The 19,123-nt window shown below is 34.9% G+C and overlaps 1 protein-coding gene across 2 annotated transcripts in view; it reads right to left on the reverse strand.

Moving 5' to 3' along the window:
* Positions 1-7,127: 7,127 nt before the first annotated feature.
* Positions 7,128-19,123, reverse strand: part of BMP2K (BMP2 inducible kinase) — a gene marked incomplete at both ends in the record, with an annotated part of 117,218 nt that continues 105,222 nt past the window's right edge. For both annotated transcript variants that reach the window (XM_084234079.1, XM_084234078.1), the window contains one exon: positions 7,128-8,560. In XM_084234079.1, the coding sequence (XP_084090205.1) occupies positions 7,128-8,560 (1,433 nt within the window). The remainder of the gene's footprint in view (positions 8,561-19,123) is intronic.

Raw genomic sequence — 19,123 nt, forward strand, 5'->3', positions numbered from 1 at the left:
ATTAAAAGTCCTAAATTTCTTGATGGGGGTTCCCACCTATAGAGGTGCTAATTCCAAGGCCACAGAATCCAGATGGCTCAATTTTGACCCTGAAATGAACCTAAAGCCTTAGAACAAAGTCATGCAGATGCCCCATTTGATGATTTGTCACTTGTGCTCTAGTCTGTTTACGCATGATAGCACTGTCTTGATAACTCATGATATGGATGAACACTAGTATTCTGGCTTGAAATGTTAAATTTGCGCTTTATTGTATATACTTAAAAAATAGATCACACTGCCCTATCATAAAACATAACCTATTCTTTGGTCTTCTCATGCATAAATTAAATCCTTAGAAGCAGACATTCATAAAACATTGTTTATTGGAATATAAATTACTCCCCAAGTTACTTAATTGGTTGACGAGCTGCTTTAAATACAGGTCTATCTTTAGAACATTGAAATTTCAAAATATCCCAAGTGTTGATTGATGGTAAAGCTTATTCCCAAAGTGACATTTGCACATCTGATATTTGGAATATTACTTTAATGTGCTTCAGTTAATGCATTTAAAAAATTTTGTATTTCTTTTCAGTGTAGTGTTTTTGGAATGTAAATTCCCCTCTGCAAGGAGAAGTTCCCCCCAGTAGACTAAGGATACATTGTGTTGTTCCCATTATGATGATGGAACTGTACTTTGAAAATGGCAGTTTACTTCATAAGGCACATATGCTAAGATGCATTAAATGATTTGGGTGTAATAATAGGATATATATTTCCCCTAAAACACCTCTTATTGGTTTGTATGTTATTGCTTTTAAATAGATATTTAAATATGTTGTCATTTTGGCCAAACAAAATTAAGTAGTTACAATTAATTTAAAAATTGCAAATCTACTTATTTCGGGACTAGCACTATCTTTATGAAAAATATTCTCAAGTGTTGTCTTAAGTTTTATTTCAGTTTTTAAAAATATTCCTGATATTCTGTTATGGTGTATATATTATTTAATACCACCTAAATTGATTTGGAAAAAAAGAGCATATTGTATTTAAGATTGTGTTTGAATACAAAAGGCATACAGATCTGATTTTAGGGAGAATTATACCATGTAAAGTTTTTGAGTTTTTATGAAAATATTACTGTAAGAAAGCTATCCTCTCATTTTCATCTGTAGTGTGGTATATTTATTATAAAGATGGGATTGAATGAATGTGGATTGCTGTCAACTGTAAACACTCTACCTATTATGTGTATCACTACTGGCAGGGTTATTATATTGTCAACATTAAAGAATAACTATTTTAAAATTGCCTACAAATCTGAGCCCCAAAATAAGGTACATTTGTTTTTATAGATTTACTAAAATAAGACTTTAAAAGTATGCTATTCACCTAGAGTTCTAAAAAAAAAAACTGGTTTTTATTTTATTAAGCTATAAACTATAAAAGCTCTTTACCTGCAGGCTTTACAAATACATTTCAAAATTGTCTATAGTGATTTATAAGGTTGTAGCTAACTCAATTTAAAGTTAATTATCTTTCTATATAAAGCCATTTTCAATAGCAAAATAGTCATTCTTTTTTGTTACTACACAATTCAGTAAGCTGCATGACAAAATATGTATTATGTAAATAAACTGGTTTTACTAAATACATTATTGCTGCTTGTCATTCTTTGTAATACATAACAGAAATGAAGATTCAGGGAATCTGTCACATCTTATGCCATCCTACCTGGACAAAGTAATGATGTGAAAATTGTGCTTAATTGGCACAAAGCTGTGCAACCCTCCATTTGGCAGTATATACCAACCTAGTGATATCCTTCGCCCGGTATTAAATGTCAGGGGCAAAGCCTGCACTGGGGGATTCCTGCAGTTGCTGAGCTCAGTAGGTTCAGATCCACCTGATGAAATCAGCTAGTAAGGGAGGGGCCGAGTGTCTACATGCACTATCACGAGAGTTTTCCATGGATGCTTTTTTAGTTACGACGTCTCCTAAAAGTCTGTACCATAGTTCCTAAGTTGGGTAGTGAGATAATGAGCCTACCTTTTAGGAGACATTTTCACAAGGGGCAGGTAATAGCAGTAGTGAAAAATAAAAAACTTACATCTTTAATCCTTAAAGGGCAGCAAAGACTAGCCACCAAGGTTCTGGTCCTTCTCTGTAAATCTGGAATCAAAACCACTAGAGAACGTAGATATAATTTCCATAGTGCCAACAGTCTGAAGCAAAAATCAAGCTCTCTTTTAAAATGTGCAACAAGTGTACCACAAGCCTTCAATATAAGACTAGTAATTACATCTTATATATGATAGTGAAGCTCAACATAAAAAAGGATCTAGCCACTGAAGATATATTAACTCAAGTTGTATATGGTCCTCTCTGAAAAGGCTGTTAACTATTCATCAATTTGAAGTGAGATATTCCACAGTTCCTTTGTATCCTTTATTAAAAAGCCCAAAGCCCTTATTTTCCCAAATAATTTAAATTGTTACTAATTTTAAAAGATATTTCATAATAAGGTGGAGATTTTCTAATACACAGATTAATGTTGTGATCTTGACAGGAGACAAATTCACTTATCAAATAAATAGGTTCTCTCTTTAACATGCCAAACCCTCTTCTCAGACATAGTCAAGTATTCAATATGTAACCTAATACCTTCTGAAGTTGTCATCATTTTTAAAGTTTTAAAAATAAATTACATATAAAATTAAGCCCAACAACTAATTAAAAAGGTACTTCTAAGTTTTGTGTTTTGCCTCATCTTCATCATTAGAAGTACCAGCCATTGTAATACCTGTACAAATTGTACTACTGTAGCAAAAGTAATAGGTTTTCTTACTTAAATCCTAAATTATAAGATCTTTAACAGATCTAATGCTATTCATTTTTCACTTCCACTGGCTGATGCATAATAGGTGCTTTATGTCTATTGTGTGGATGAAAGAACTGAATAGAATTTTACATCCAAAACTTTTAGTAAGACAAATAATGAAAAACTCTGAAGTCACTGATTATAAAGAATATGCAATCCATTTGGGATTTATTGCAATTAAAGAAAGCAGATTATTAAAACAGTAGGTATGATAAATACAGTAAGAAAATAACTTTAAATTTCAAACAAAACAAATAGGGGACAGAATTCAGTCATTAAGAATCAGCAACGTAAAGGCAACAAAGTAGTAAAACCTGTTAGTGCTTAATTGAATATAGGAAGAATAAGCAACTGATTCTATTTCATAACAGTTTCCCAGCTATATTAGAGGACTGAAGTTACTTTAGAAAGTAGTTTTGTAACAATTAGAAATATAATAAAGATGCATATCAGATTTATTTAAAAGTTAGTTCTTTGCTTAGTGGTACATAAAAGCCTTAGAAAATTCAAGTTTAACAAAAAATGGAAGTGTAATCAAAGAAAGTGCACTTAAAGCTGTTTGCCAGCAATTAAAAAGTAGCATACTATTACTATACTGCTTACTACTAGATGACATTTCAATCACAAATAATCATAGTAATAAAAATTTTTTTCAAAAAGTAGAACTATAAATTTTAAAATAAAAATAACCCAAAATGATGACCCTTTGCATTTTCATCTACTTTATTCTTTTAGTGGCTTTTGAAAACCCTCACTAGGAATGAATGTTCTTTTAGAAATGATTGTGGTTGCAATTCCATATAAAACAAAAGAGTCACATTGATTGCATGTATGTGTACATATTTATCATAATATATAAACACCAAGTATAAAAATTTCCAAATAAACTATCATTTATGTTATTCTCACAGTACATGTCATCTCATTCTCACAGTAGATCTGTTAGCTCAATATTAGACCTAAAATGAGTAATTTTGCTAAAAAGAAAAAGTTCACTGTACATTCTACATATAGTAAAACAAATGTATCCAAACCTCCTCAGAACTAGTGATATTAATATGCATGTACCTTCTAGCAGTGCTTTTGTGAAGTACCAAAACCTTAAACCAACCAGAGTAGCTAACAAGTAAGAAAACTGCTCTGCCTGGTGAACATCAGAATAGAAGAGTGGGTTTCACCTTTGTGTTTTCCACCAGCAAGATGAAAACAATGGTCTATCACTGTTAAACAATAAACAGGGTAAAATCAAAAGGTATAGCTACAATTACAAATGCGAGAACACACACACACACACACACACACACACACAGGACGGGGCAGATCAGTGGAAAATTACACTATTTCCTGATCAGTACTTTCTGAAATAAATACTTAAAATTTCACGCAGCTTCTCCACCTTATATATATACCAAGCAACTTTTGTGTTTTAGCAGATAGGTACATTCTTCAATGCCATAAAAGCTGATCTTTTTAATATCAACAACTTGCTGAAAGGATATTAACATAAGTGGTCTGTATTTAAAAGGATTATTCAAAATCAACAAGCATTATTAAAGCTGTTAGGACAGAATTAACTTTGGCCTCAGAGTTTTGCTAGCTTCTTATTTTACTCCTCTTAGGTGATGTTCAAGTATAACAGGTTTAGAATTATGACTACTTTACATGCTAAAGAAACATAGGGGACACCCGATTAATAATAGAATAATTGCTTTTCAACTTTCCTTCCTTATACAAGAATTGGACCATCCCATAATAAAGCCAAATTTCTCTGAGTGCCAAGTATATGTTAAGCTCTTTGATGTGCCTTTTGAGCTTTAGTTTCATAATTCACATAAGGGAATTACCTGGGTATCAGCTATGTGGAATGACCTACATCCTAACAATTGTGGGAGAAGATGACTGAAAATGGAATGCAACCTGATTTCTGTACTCCTTGGGAAAATGTCTCTACTTTAACACAAAGGATTTTCCCCATTTCTATTTATTCCACTGGGTCTCCTATTGAATCCTAAATGTTTCAAAAGGAAAGTCACTGTGTTGTGACTTTAATAAATAGCAATGTCAAAGTTGTCTCCTTAGAATTTAACATAAGTCAAAATGTCTAAATCAGTGTCTAGATCATTTAAAATTATTCAGTATATTGGAAAGCAAGCACAAAGCCGTAGTATCAAACAGTATCTAGGGAGTTCAAATATATCCAAGGAGACCACACTAATTCGTTCACTACCCCTTTTAAATTATGAGACACATGAGGTCTAGCAGAGAACAAGGACTAAAATAGTCAAAGATGTATATTGTGTTTATCAATCAACAGATTTTCATTTAAAATAAAATTCTTGTTTGATACAAACCTACTGTATAGTTCATGAATTTACTATGTGCAATCATCAACTCTTCACTTTTAAAAGAAAGTTATCACTTGAATCTACTTAGTATAAAGTTTTAAAGACCATCTACTTGAACGTTTTGTATTATCAGTATTAATCAACCTGAGAATCAGGAAAAATAAAGGTGCAAACATAATATTTGCCTTTGGCACAAGAACAAGTAATTGGTACACTAAAAGTAGAACTCTTACACAATAACGTAATGCTTGGTTGGCCTCAGTGCCTGTCCACAAATTTATCTGTGATTTAAAATATAAAAAAGAGGCACAATAAAAGAAGTGAATTAATTGTTTATAGTTACATATACTTTGCTTAGAACTGTGAAAACAGACAAATAGTTCATCCCATGGGGGGCACTATAATAGATTCTAATAAGATTACTTATAAGACACATTTTAATTGGATTCAAAAGCATTCAGTTCATTTAAAATACAGCAAGCCAGGAGAGTGCCAGGTAATAAAGTTTCCCACCTCCTTCTAGTAAACAGCTCCAACAGTTCTGAAAACTTCTAAATGTTGATTTGACAGGAAAGGAGAGTTAATTATAACTGAAAATAGCTGGAGACACAGAAAGCACACATACTGTATTCACATTAATTCATATATGTAACTTCTATCTTATTAAACAATGTCTATAAAATCTCAAGTTTCTAATTAGGATCTGTGGTGTAAAAAAGAAAGGCAATTTGGTAAGTGGATTCTTTTCACTAAGGACGCAATCAACTAGCCGAGTTTAGATGCTAGTCCCTCGTCATCTAGTACCTTACAGCCATTTTCAGATCTTGTGTAACAGTGCAGAGGTACTTTGCAGCAGGACATGTAAGTCCTACCTATAAGGCTTTGTGGATTTCACTGTTCTGTGCACTTTATTAAAACTATTCCACCCTCCAAACCTAACAAAAAGTGTTGATTACAACTTGGGGAACATTTGGTGAAGGTGGTATTTTAATTAAGTATATTAGTAAATGTAACATGATTTGATATTGTAAACCGCTTAAAAACTCAGGGTTTCAGCTTCACATTTCTCTCTGAAATAAAATTTCTATAGAATCTTGGTCCTCCCAAGTTTTCCAATGATCTGCTTTATTGGGAACATGATAGAAGTTTTAGGCAAGAAGTTATTCAAAAACAGAACAGTGTTTGTGAAGTACTGAGGTTTTTTTCCCCTCTTCTGCTATATTTTTTTCCTTTTACATTTTCCAAATGTCAGATAATACCCTTTAGTTTTTGTTCTAGCCTTCCATGTAGATATTTCATATTAATGGCACTTGTTTTTTAAAATGCAGTGAGTGTTAGGCACAATAGTCATTGACTTCTGGCTCTGCGTTGTAGAGAAAGGTGTAAGGACTAAATTATCTGCACTGTCCAGATAATAACTTTCCAACTCATTTGGGGAAAGTAGACTTGTTTACTGTGTGGAAATCAGAAAAGACATTTTTTAAAAATCCACAAATGTAACCTGTGTATGGAAAAATAAGCTTGGTTTTAAAATGCTGGGTTCTGGCATAACACACAAATGTGACATTTTGTTATAAAACTAAACCACACAGTTTTCCAGTTCCCTCTCAGTGGCCACGCAACTGGGAAGGTACCATGTGCTTTCCCCGGATTTCTGTGCTGTCAGATCAGCGGCTGAAACCCCGGGTTGGAGTATACAATTCAGCTCTCTTTTCTCCTGCTTGGCAGAGGCCTCCAGGCCTACCTTGCGATTTCCTTCCTTTTTCTATTTGGTTTATTTAAAAATCTCCTATTCTGATTGACCTGTAAGAATGAATGCTATAAAGAGCTATACAAATAAATTTTCTTTCATATTCATAAAACTATTCATACTTTTTTTGAAACAGGAGTTAATGCCAAGAGTCCGTCAGACTGATCTACTGTTTAGAAGGAAATGGAGCAGCACCAAATGGGTCTAATTCGACTGACTGGGATTGTTGGGACGGATGGGAAGTGATGCTGTGCACCACAAGTTCAGTAAAGGGCACAGCACCAAAATCATCCATTTTCAACGCATCTACACTATGAAATGACCCATGTAGTGAATTAGGCCTTGGCCGCCCAGGCAGGGCAGGACCGTGGTCAGCACGGATATCGCTCAGGCCCTGATGGGAAGGGTGCCACGGCAGGTCTGGAGGGTGGAAGGGCTTGGCACCAAAGGGGTCCAACAGACTCTCCTCCTGGGGCAGGACACTGCCCCTGTCTTTCCCATCAGTCAGTGCAACACTGATGTTCTCCTTGGAGTCTGAGATGGTTAAGAATTCATTGCTACTTTGAGAGTCTCGGCGGCCCACTTTTTTGTGCCTACGAGCCCTCTCTGGAGTGCGATAGATAGGCTTCACAGTCTTCTTTGTGCTAGTTGGCGTGCCGTGATGCCGCTTCCCATTACTCTTTGACATGTCCTGCTTTGTGCGCCTTTGGCGAGAAGACAGTTTCTGTAAGCTGCGCTGCTTGACTTTTTGTTGCTGAGTCCCAGTTATTTCCTCAAATGGCACAAGCCCAAAAATATCCTCATTGCTTTCACTTTTACTTGTTGGTGTGGGTAAGGGCTGAAATGGTGTGAAGCCAAATATATCTACACTTTTGGGACAAACAGGGAGAGTGTGTGCTTCAGGAGCCTGGCAGTCTGGTAAGTTTACCTTCTTGCTAAAGGGGGCCTTCGTGAAAACATCAAACTCCTCTTGCTCTAGCCCCTCAGTAAGAAAAGGCATCTGTTTAGAGAGGTTCTTTTCATTCTCTCCTTGCTGGGACTGCTGTGCACGCACTGTGGAGAATGGCACAGCGCCAAACACATCGAACTCTTGTTTGAGGATCTCCACTCCACCATCAGGGGGCGGCTGGGCTGGGGCGAGGACTGTTGAATTACGATCTGCGACTGGCCCACTGCCAGGTTTGTCTCTGTAAACAGGGCTCGTGTCACTGTAGTCTGCTTTGACCTGCTCATAATCAGAATCCGAGCTATGTTTCTCCTCTTCCTCCTCATCTTCGGAATCCATGAGGAGAGGCCGATGACCCAGATTTTCAGGCTCAGTATCATCGTCAATGAAATCTCCCTGCTCCCCCTGAAGAACCTCCTCATCTTCTTGCTCTTCCTCCTCACTACTCTTCGGAGAAGGTGGATCTGACTCAAAATCACTTTCAGATTCATCATTCCCCTTCTGCACATGACCCTGTACTGACAAATTCTCTGATGTTTTCTTTGCAGGCCGGTGATCTTTAGATACTGGGCTTGCTTTCCTATTCTTGATAGGGGCTGCAGTGTTCTTTTCTTGATTCATGGATGAATGTTCCATTTTCTTTTCTGGAGAACCTGAAAATTCAAAGGAAAATTATTACAGCTCCAATACATTTCAAAAGCCATTTGCACTGAACATTAATACGTGCTAACATGAAGCGTTACAAATCCCTCATACCAGTTTCCACAGTTCTTTATCATTAAGCTTAGGGAATGTACTTGTCCTCAACTAGATGGTTGGGTCCTACCCTTTAAGCCACCTACTCATCATATTTGTCCATCACTGACAACTGAATTTTATTTGTTGCATCCAGAAAAGAACTCTTAACAGGAGACATCTCCTACCATCAAAATAAAGCTATTCCGCTAATTCCCCCTGCTGAGATTCCACATCCACTAAACAACCTTCTGCTTATATTTCAACTCTATTATAAAGTTATATAACTTGTATGTTAATTGCTACATATACCATGTGTTGTTTCACTGTAATCTTTTTAGTTAGCAATTTGGGATTTTTTGTAAACTAGTATCTTATGAATTGGGTTAGATACACATCCCCAAAGCCTGATCAAAGCTAAGGATCAGGCACTGAATTGAGGCTCCACCAAGGGCATCTGCCCTCTCTGGATGATATACCCTTCCTTAACTACAAATCTATACTACTAGAAATGAAAGCATACTGCCTTTTCAAATAATCTTACTATCAGTATGTTCACTGTATGATAGGCAATAAAATTGCATCAAATAAAGCACTATATAATATACTAAAGATAGTATATTAGTTCACATGAAAATATATTGGTATATTAATTTTACAGAGGTGGGGATCAATTTGTATTGACCCAATCACACATCTATTCATCATCCCTTCCTGTCCTATGACTAACAGCAAATATTTTCAAAGCAATCAGCTAGGCTTGGAAATACCATCTGTAGCCATGAAAACTAATTATGATCAAAGGACCATTACTTTTCCCTTTATTAACATGGTAGTCTGTATGGAGCTTGAGTTATTTCCTTCTTTGAGAAGTCAGCACTGTTATATTCCCACCTCTCTACTATTTCTCCTTGATTATTGTTGTAGTGCCTTCTCCACTATCATCTCCTTAATTACGTATGTTCTGCAAAGCACTATCCTTGCCTTTCTCCTTCAATGTCTCTTTTGTTAGATCTTTAACTACTTTTGTGTTAATATACACATACCTAATAACTAGACCTCTAATACTTACCATGAATACTTTAGTATTTTATTACTTATCATATACTTATCATGATCATGTATCCTACCATTACAGCAAACTCAATAATTTCAAGAGATAATCTTCCTTCTTAAAATGTGTTCCTCACCAGTTCAGTGAATGACACCTCCAAGCACCTAGTTTTGCAAACTGGCAGAAACCTAGAATCCTCTTCCTACCCAGGACCTGAATCTGTTTCCTCCTCTCCCTCTACCCCTTGTCTATTCTTTTCCTCTTTATCTCTCACCTAGCAATTCTTTAGCCTCTAAACTGTTTGCCTGCCTCTGGTCCCCTATCCCTCAAACCATTCTCTTATACTGTCACCAGAATGACTTTTAGAAAAACTAGTCATGTAGCCACTGCTTACCATCTATCAACAGGTCTCTCAAGTTCCAACTCTTACCCAGCTAAAGGTGACTCTCAACCTGGGCCCTGTACTATGTCTTTAGCCTGAGACCCTCATATCTCCCATAGGTGGAATTCATCATAGCCACATCTGAATTGTGCCTACTCAAATTCAGGAAATGAATAGATTTCTATTAAAAAGTTTTTTGAGCTTTCTTCCTATCTGATGTCTTTAAGTTTATCATCATAAACTCAGTAATTGAACATATTTGGATGTCAAGGGAAACTGCTGTTTTGACATCTCTCTACACTGGAATGCCATGCATACCTCAGTCTGGAGATCCTTCTAGCAATTTTTTTTCCTCTCCCACCTGACTCACCTCATGTACCAGGCTGTCCATGTCCTACCCCTTCACAGGCAACCCTCAAAAAAGACCCATGCTGAATTTGGTGCTCCTGATGAACTTAATACAAACCTTAATTGTGGCACCTACTGTACTGTACAGTAAAACTTTGTTTGTTTTTCTGTTTCCCCTACTTATGAAATTATGAGCTCTTAGACATGTCTACTTAACTCAAATACCATCTCTCCCCTAGCACTATAATGAATCAGTATTTGTTGAATGAATGGATAAGTGATTACTGTGAGCTCATCACAGCTATGGAAATACATATTCAATGTATTCAGAACACAATAAAGAAAGCTATATACAAAAAAAAAAAAACCTTTGCATTTATATTTGGAAATAATTTTGAGTTCTGAATTCAATCACTTGCATTTTTTCATTTGATTTATCAAAATTATAGGGCACTTTATGCTCTACATTGATTATACATTAGTGACTAAAATAAACATGGCCTCTGCATTCTGGAGTTTACAATCAAGTGTGAGAGAATGAGTAAGTAAACAACTGACTGACATTGTGAAATAACATAGCAGTGGTGAGAGGTGTGCAGACTCACTCAAGACAGTCAGCCAACAACTCCTCAAAGAGATACCAGTTAGGATCCAGCCACGCAGAGGACAAACAGTAAGCTGCTCCAGATAAAACTACAGCATACGTGAAGGCCAATTCAAGAAAGAGACTGACATGTTTGAGAGACTGAGGATGGGCCAGGGTGGCTGGAGCCGGGTGAGAAAAGGAATACTATACAGATGATAAGGAGTTTGGATTTTATTCTAAATTCATTGTGTTGTGGGAGGCCAGTATTAGGCTTTATTTAAAATGAGTACCATGATCAAGTCTAAATTTTAAAAAGAAAACTTCTATGTCTAATAGCCTTATTGTAAATCCTAACAGATTAAAATCAAAGCAAATGCAGTTTCTCAAGTTTGACTTCTCTATTTAGCACACTTCTAATATCAAAAACAAAGTTTACTTTCAGATTAGCTTAGAACTTATTTTCATGAATTTTTTATTCAAAAGCAAAAAAAGGTTATGGGTTAGAAGATATGGGGCATTTCCCAAGTGCTCATGGACAAATCCAGTAACATTCTAATATTTCCCAAAGGGAAATATTTGCACTGCCGTGTATATGTGCTACCACTCCTACTCATCTGGAAAATACTTATTATGTTAAGGTGCTAATAGGTCCTACCCAAAAGTAGTACTTAATTTTATGAATCCTAGGATATCCCAAATTTGCTTCACTACAAACACCTTTTATTTACATGTAACACATAACTTCTATTAAACAACGCTAGCAATTAAGAGGTACCCCTCTCCCTGGTCTCAACTAAGGGGTACAAGCCAACAGTCAAGACCCAGCTGAACAGGTACTGTGAAGAAGCTGTGTCAACAATAAAAAGCTGCATCAGGGCAAATCAGTAACTTCAAAGAAAGACTTCAAGGTTTATAGCACTGCTAAAACTCCAAGTTCCCAGAAGATAAAGCCATAAATAGAGATGGTAAATTTTAATGGCTTTGTTTTCCTCAATGCATAGACAACATAATACATTAACTGGACAACTTGCCCTGACCTTTCTCTATAAAAATCCTTGAAAATGTTTTCCTCACAGACTGTGTAAAATCCTCAACAAAGAGCTCAGCCAAGCAGCAGAGCTAGTTGGAGGCTCTTCCTTAGCTTGAGTCCTCAGTCTTGATTCTTCAATAAACTCACTCACTTTTGCTTGCCTTCTATTTAAATGAACCCCTTTATAAACAATTTTGCAAAAATCACTTTGGGAAAATACTGCTCTACAAACTTTTTGGGAAAATTTCCATTTCCGGCATTGACAGGTCCTGAAAGTCTACAGGAACACCTAACACAGGATTCTATCTCTGAAGCATCCTTCAAATGACTTCCGTTATTCTTATATTCTGATGCCAGTCATTAACTGTTTCCTTTACTCAATGACCTACACTACTTACCAAAATATGCCTGTCACTTTCTACTTCTCATTCTGTCTGTCAGATTCTCAAAGTGGTATTAAAAAGAGACAAACATTTCTGTGTTGTAAAGTTCATTGCAGATTTTAATTGTGCATATAAGTTTATAGGGTTTTTTTCACTTACCATTTTTAATGTACCTTACATCAACAGAGTCCATTATTGTGATGAAATATGTATACATAATTTCTAACTATTTACCTGAAGAACTTGTAAAGTTGTTTCTAGTTTTTCAGCATTTATTTAAATAATCATGCATTTTTTCCTTGAGAGGAAAAAACATTTTTTATACTTTTTTTAATATCAATTTCACTGTACCCATTTACTATTATTCTCCTTTCACATAATTAATACACAGCTAATAAAGTTAACCCAGCAATAATCTAAAAAGATTACGACTAAACTACACTGTTCCTGCATACATAAAATGGAATAATAACAGCTTCTACTTCCTAAGACTTACAAAAAAGAACTTAAAATAGCACCTTGACACACAGTAAGCAATCAATAAAGTTGGTTATCTTCAACTCCAAGGCAGGGGCAAATTCAATTATCTCATCTAAATGAGAGGGAAGTGCATCTAAATGAGAGGGAATAATGAGAAGGAGGGAGAGAGGTGGATCTAACGACATACCTAATTTAAGAGTAGTTCAGATCCACTTTAAAGCTGACCAGAAATTAGCAGACAAATATATATCCACATAGATGCATTTTGAATCCAGCAAATTATTTCTCAGATTTTTAAACAGCTATGTTTCAAAACACAATATAAGAAATGAAATTGCAAAGGACCACTTTCAAATACAGCCAAAAAAGACAGTGGTTTGTGCTATCTGTGGTTTCAGATTACATCCCTCAAAAGTATGTGCAACTGGGGAAATTTTCTGCTAGTATAGACAGACTGGTTTTATTTATCTCACTCTCACCTCACTAAAAATAAAACAATCAACTATTTCTCTAAATTCCTTTTTCTCTCATTTTCTCATAACCTAGCCTGAAATTGTTAAAATGTTCTTTCTCCATCCTTCCATTCCTTCACAAACTTGCTGAGTCAGGGGCAGCAATGAGCCTGACAACATACTAACCTCTCAAATGTTAAGCACCACCTAGCATAGTTTAAGTACAAATGGTCTGTCTCCCCAGCACCTCCCCTGAGAAATTAATTACAACAATCCTAAATGAGGTTTCACCTTCTGTAGGAATAGAAAGCAACTTAATTATCTTTTCTTCATTATGAAACTAGAACTGAGAAAGAAATGGGAATTGTATGTAAAATTTTATTTCAATATATTACAAAGGTTTCAGTACTACAGACACAAGATTGTCAAAATAAGTACCACCAAGTTGTCTACAAATGTACAATGTATAGTACTTTAATATGTGGCTTCACAGTTAAGAGTGCCATCAACGCTTATAGCTACTTCTTGCCTAAACACATTCATACATTATCTCTGAACTCCCCATATAGGTTCCCACAGCATTAGAGTATAAATGTTCTATAAGGTTTGTGATATCCTTCTCTTCAATTTTATTAGCCACATCTTCAAAACTGTTCCTCTTGCTTTCCATGTAAGATCTCTGTCATGACTTCCCCCACCACTTCAAGATCTGCATTGTTACCTCCCAAAGCTCAGTCCTTGGCTTTCTCTTTTCTCTATCCATGTCTTCCTTTGGATGACTTTAGTCATGTTTTATAGCTTCAACTATATTTTGAAAGCATAAAAGAAGGGATTTTAGATATAGTTCAACCTCTTTTTATACATAAAGAATCTGAAATTAGGGGGCCTCTCTGGTGGCGCAGAGGTTAAAGACACAGTGCTATCAAACTATCCCCAGGCACTGCAACACGAGTTCGATGCCCGGCCATCTGACCCATATGGCATAGCAGACCTCTCCTGCTACGACTGCTACTCCCCTCAGCAGTGTATTTCAGTACATCTGCCTGTTCTGTTCCTTACTCTGCCTCTGGTGAATCCTCTCACCATCACCCCCCCACACCTCTGGCCTACACCCCAGTTCCTGCATGCATAAATAAATAAATCTTTAAAAAAAAAAAGAATTTGAAACTAGGAAGATGAAAGACTTGTCCAAGTTTACAGCAATCCATCAAGGCCATAGGTGACTTCTCTGCTGATAAGACTATTTTAAAACTCTTATCTGTATACCACTTAGACTACCAGTAGAATATTACCACTAGTAAATATTCAACATAACATCATCGGTATCCTATAAAATATTAAACTTGTTTTGTGGTTTTTTTTATCTATTTTACAAAGCTATATCTGAAAAAAACTGTCTTTTACATATACATGTATATACAGACAGAAACAGAAAGAGCCAATGAGAACTGTATTGTTACCATTTCAGCAAAAAGAGTTTTGTTGAACTGTAGGTTAAATGCCTTGCACTGATCACTTTATAGTCTATAGGGTTAAGTTTTCTAAATACTACATAGCTTTATCATCAAATCAAAGAATACTCAACTTTATAAAATCCATGGAAGCATCCAAAAGAGCCTCAATTTCCTCATCAAAAAAAAAAAAAAAGAAAGCCAATAATGGAACTTACCTGATAGATAGAACTGGAAATTAAGTAACTAAATACTGATCTTATTTAATGAAAGGTCATGAAATATTAGTATATATGTGTGAGAGAGAGAATACTAGATTACCAAAGAATACTTTGAATATAAATTAATTCAGCTAGGGATTGTATGACGTAAAAAGATGAACAATTCCTGACTTCAAGAAGCTTATTGTTTACTTTAATAGTTGTGAAATGCATGTATCAATTCCAAGCCCAGTGATTTGAAAATGACTGAATAAAGTAAGAAGGATTAGGAGATTCTGAAAAACAAGTACATCTCGCAAAACAAATTTAAGAACATTAATTTATCTATTTCACATGGAATTTTCATGAAAGGAAATTTCTAGGTGTTAAAATTTCAATGACATCATACTCTTGCACAGTCTTAAAGAGAATTCCAAACTCAAAAGATAAAATGTATATCCAAAGCCTGAAATCACATTTCTGAGGCTAGATTTTAAACAAATACTTCATGTCAAAGAGATCCCAGTTAATGCCACACTATTTTAAATGCCGCAAAATGTGTAGTGTTGAACTTATAAATGAACCTTCACAAAGTGTACATAAAATTCGAAATACTTTGAAAATGAATCAAAATATATATTTAGAAAATGTCAAAAATGTGGAGAGGGGGACATGATTGCATCACACTATTAAGATTACCACTTTTCTAATCAGGTTTCATCTTTTAGAGAATAGTTCTTTTAGTTATAAAACAGATGGTACATTTTTAATCATATAAGAAGTTTCCAGGTTCAAGGAAATTTTGTTTGGATGTTCTTTTCTTCTCTATCAGATTATAACAGATGAATGGTTTGAAAGCTGCTAGTGTAATTACATGCCTTCTGTTGTCTCATCTCTTAGGGATTAAGGGAGGGGCAGTAGGACTTCAAAGCTCCCTCTGAATTGGTAGCACACTGCCTGCCACCATTTCCCAGAAATTTACCATGCCAGGCCTACCCAATGGATGAGTGGATTAAGAAAAGGTTTTATCAAAATCTGTACTATTTCTCTGAATGCAGGTCAAATGACAAAGTTTGAGTATGAGAATCAAACTAGTTATGAACAGTATTTTACAGTCAGATTAAAAATGCTCTGTACTGACTTTTCCATTATGTTACTCAAGTTATTGTTGCTTTTTATTTAAAAACATTCTGAACAGAGTTTAGAATCAAAGATGAATTCTTAATTATAATCCATGTGACCTTGAGCAGGTCATGGACCTTCTCTGAATTTCAGAGAAAATTCAATAAATAGTAACTGTTATTGCAGATATCCCAGAATAGAAAAATTCTTGGTCTATAATTACATACTAGAATCTAAAGGCATAAACAATCCACCTTATCATAGCTCATAAAATGACCCAGCCTTTGTACTGTCAATCTGTGCAAGTTTATGTTCCAACAAATATTTGCTATAAATAATGGATCCTTTCCCAATCCTAAACTCAATTAAACTGTTAGACAATGACATCTATTAGGTAGATCAGTCACCCAGTTCCTATCACACAGTCCTTCTAGAGAATCTTTCTCGAACGCACATCTAATTATATTCCTTTTCTGTTGAAAGTCCTTACATTTCTGTCCATTGCCTCCACTGCTTCTACATCCAGGGACCATGCTTACCTCTGTTGCTTAATTTTCCCCTCACCTAACAGGGCCATCCTCAAATGCCTGCACTACTGAGCTGTCTCAGGCCTTTGAACACAATTGTTTGCTCTATTCTGAATGCACTACCCTATCTTCTCCATAAGTACATACATATATTCATTTCTCAAGGCCTACTGCAAGTAACCCCTTTTCAAAGAACTTTCCTCATTTCCCAATCCCAACCCAGAGTGTGCTCATGGAATCATGTGTCTATCTTAGTACATGCAATCATAAATTACAAAAAATTTTCATGTCTATTTATATCCTAAGTTCTTGTGAGGCAGGAGCTTTAATCCTCACTATAATACTTTTAGATTTTTAGAGGAAATGGTAATTGTTAATAGGTCCTGAATTAAATTCAGAGACTAGCCCTACATTAGCTAAGGCTGGAAAATTGGAAGATAGAAGAAATAAGCAGCAGCAATGCAAATGCAAAATAAAACAAGAGTAATCTGTACATGGTTGGACATTTAGCGATGTAAAAATGCTAGGAAAAGATGATACTAAATGGAAGAAAAAAGAATCAAAAGGTTTTACATATACTAAGCTTAACAAGAATAAAAGATCTGTAAGTAAAACACTTTTGTATATTACTACATATTCTTCATTACAACATTTTAAAAGTAGCTGCATTAAGTTTCATCTACTAGATAGATTATAATTTAATCATTTACCTAATATTGGGTATTTAGGCTGCTTTTAATTTTCTGCTATTACAAAAATGTACTGAACATAGTAATTTTTTGGCTTTTGCTTTTGTTGCAGTTTTTTCCCCCCACAAATTTTATGTTACTTCCTTAGGGAATGTTCCCAGAAATCAGGTTAAAATATCAAAGAACATACTTTATTGATAAACTACTCTCCAAATAAACTGAACCACTTTATAATGCCATCAGTAATACATTAGCGTGCTAATTTCACTCAGTATTGGAAGCACTGTAAACATGGTATATAGAATTGTATGTGCTGTAAGGTAACACCATATTGTATTTATTTAACAACTTAATTGTACTTTTTCCTCCAAACAATATATTTAAGCCAAGGGAATTATCAAAACTCTACGATTAAGCCCACCAACTGAAAGAGCAATTCTAAATTCTGCCAGTGAAAGCATAAATCAATGTATTCACCATGTGGGCCAATCTGGTAATAAATCAAAATTCTAAATGAGCATTCCCTTGGGACTGACAATTCCTCCTCTAGGAATAATTTTACATGTCATGTTCAGATACAAAGATATTCAACATAGATTTAAAATATTGCAAACTCCTCCAATTTAATTTGCATAAAAAACAGCAATGACATGATGTGATCAAAGAGAACATAACCAAATAATAAAAATTGTAAGACTCCTTAAGTGTAAAAGATAAATTATTCACAAAAATCAAGCAGACATAACACCAGACTGAAAAATTAAAGTAACAGCTTTAAGGTAATTGAGCCCTCAATGGACTGCATTCATTGTATATAAACAGAAACCATGAAAAAAAATAAATTTCTTGAGAAACTATATGCCAGGTACTTTTCACAAGTTTAACAAATAGTTTCTTATTAGAGGTGTGATCCTATGCCTCTGAATCACAAAGTGTTGTAAACTAATGTTACCACTAAATAAATAAATTCAAAAAGAATTGCTGCTGAAATACATGGGCAAATATACCATGTTATATAATTTACATTGTTAAAATATGATGTTGATGTGAATTTGTTAAGGCACAGTAGAAGTGCAAGTCTTACAGGCCAAAAATAAAGTTTTCCTATTAATCACTAAGGAAAAAGTAAATATCATTAAGTAATACGTGCTAATATTGTCCCCATTTTATGGATGAAACAACCGATATACACAGGACGAGGTCATCTGTCTGGGTCACACAGCTAATAAAGAATGGAGCTCAGACTGAATCCTGACTTTAAGAATATACTCATAACTTGCAAATATTTATCTTTTACAATACAAATACCTTGACTATTTTATCAGAATATAGCAAAGGCATTTGTACAGAAACTACCAATCTGCCAAATTTCGCTCATTGGCTATATTCTATCTCTGGTAGTGACATCAGGATAATTGGTGTGGGTAAATGAAAAACAACTATAATCTTGACAGCAGACAAATTAAGGATTCATATGAATGGGGCAGGGAATTAATAGCACACTATGATAGCAGCTAATTAAAAACTGTATCCATATAAAATTAAAGAATAATGGTGTTGAATATTGTTTGATAAAAGACTGAGCTATAACCCCCCTTCCATATACCAGTTTCCATTAATAAATGTGTTAAGAACAGCACTGGATATATATAAAAGAAAAGGATTAAGAATGGTATGTGATCAGGAATACTAGAATCTATAATACATTAAAGCAGTGCTTCAAAAACTCTTAAGAAAAATATGTCCAATATAAACTTATGCAGCCAAATTATCAATT

This window comes from Talpa europaea (genome assembly GCF_964194135.1).
Source record: "Talpa europaea genome assembly, chromosome: 5".
NCBI lineage: Eukaryota > Metazoa > Chordata > Mammalia > Eulipotyphla > Talpidae > Talpa > Talpa europaea.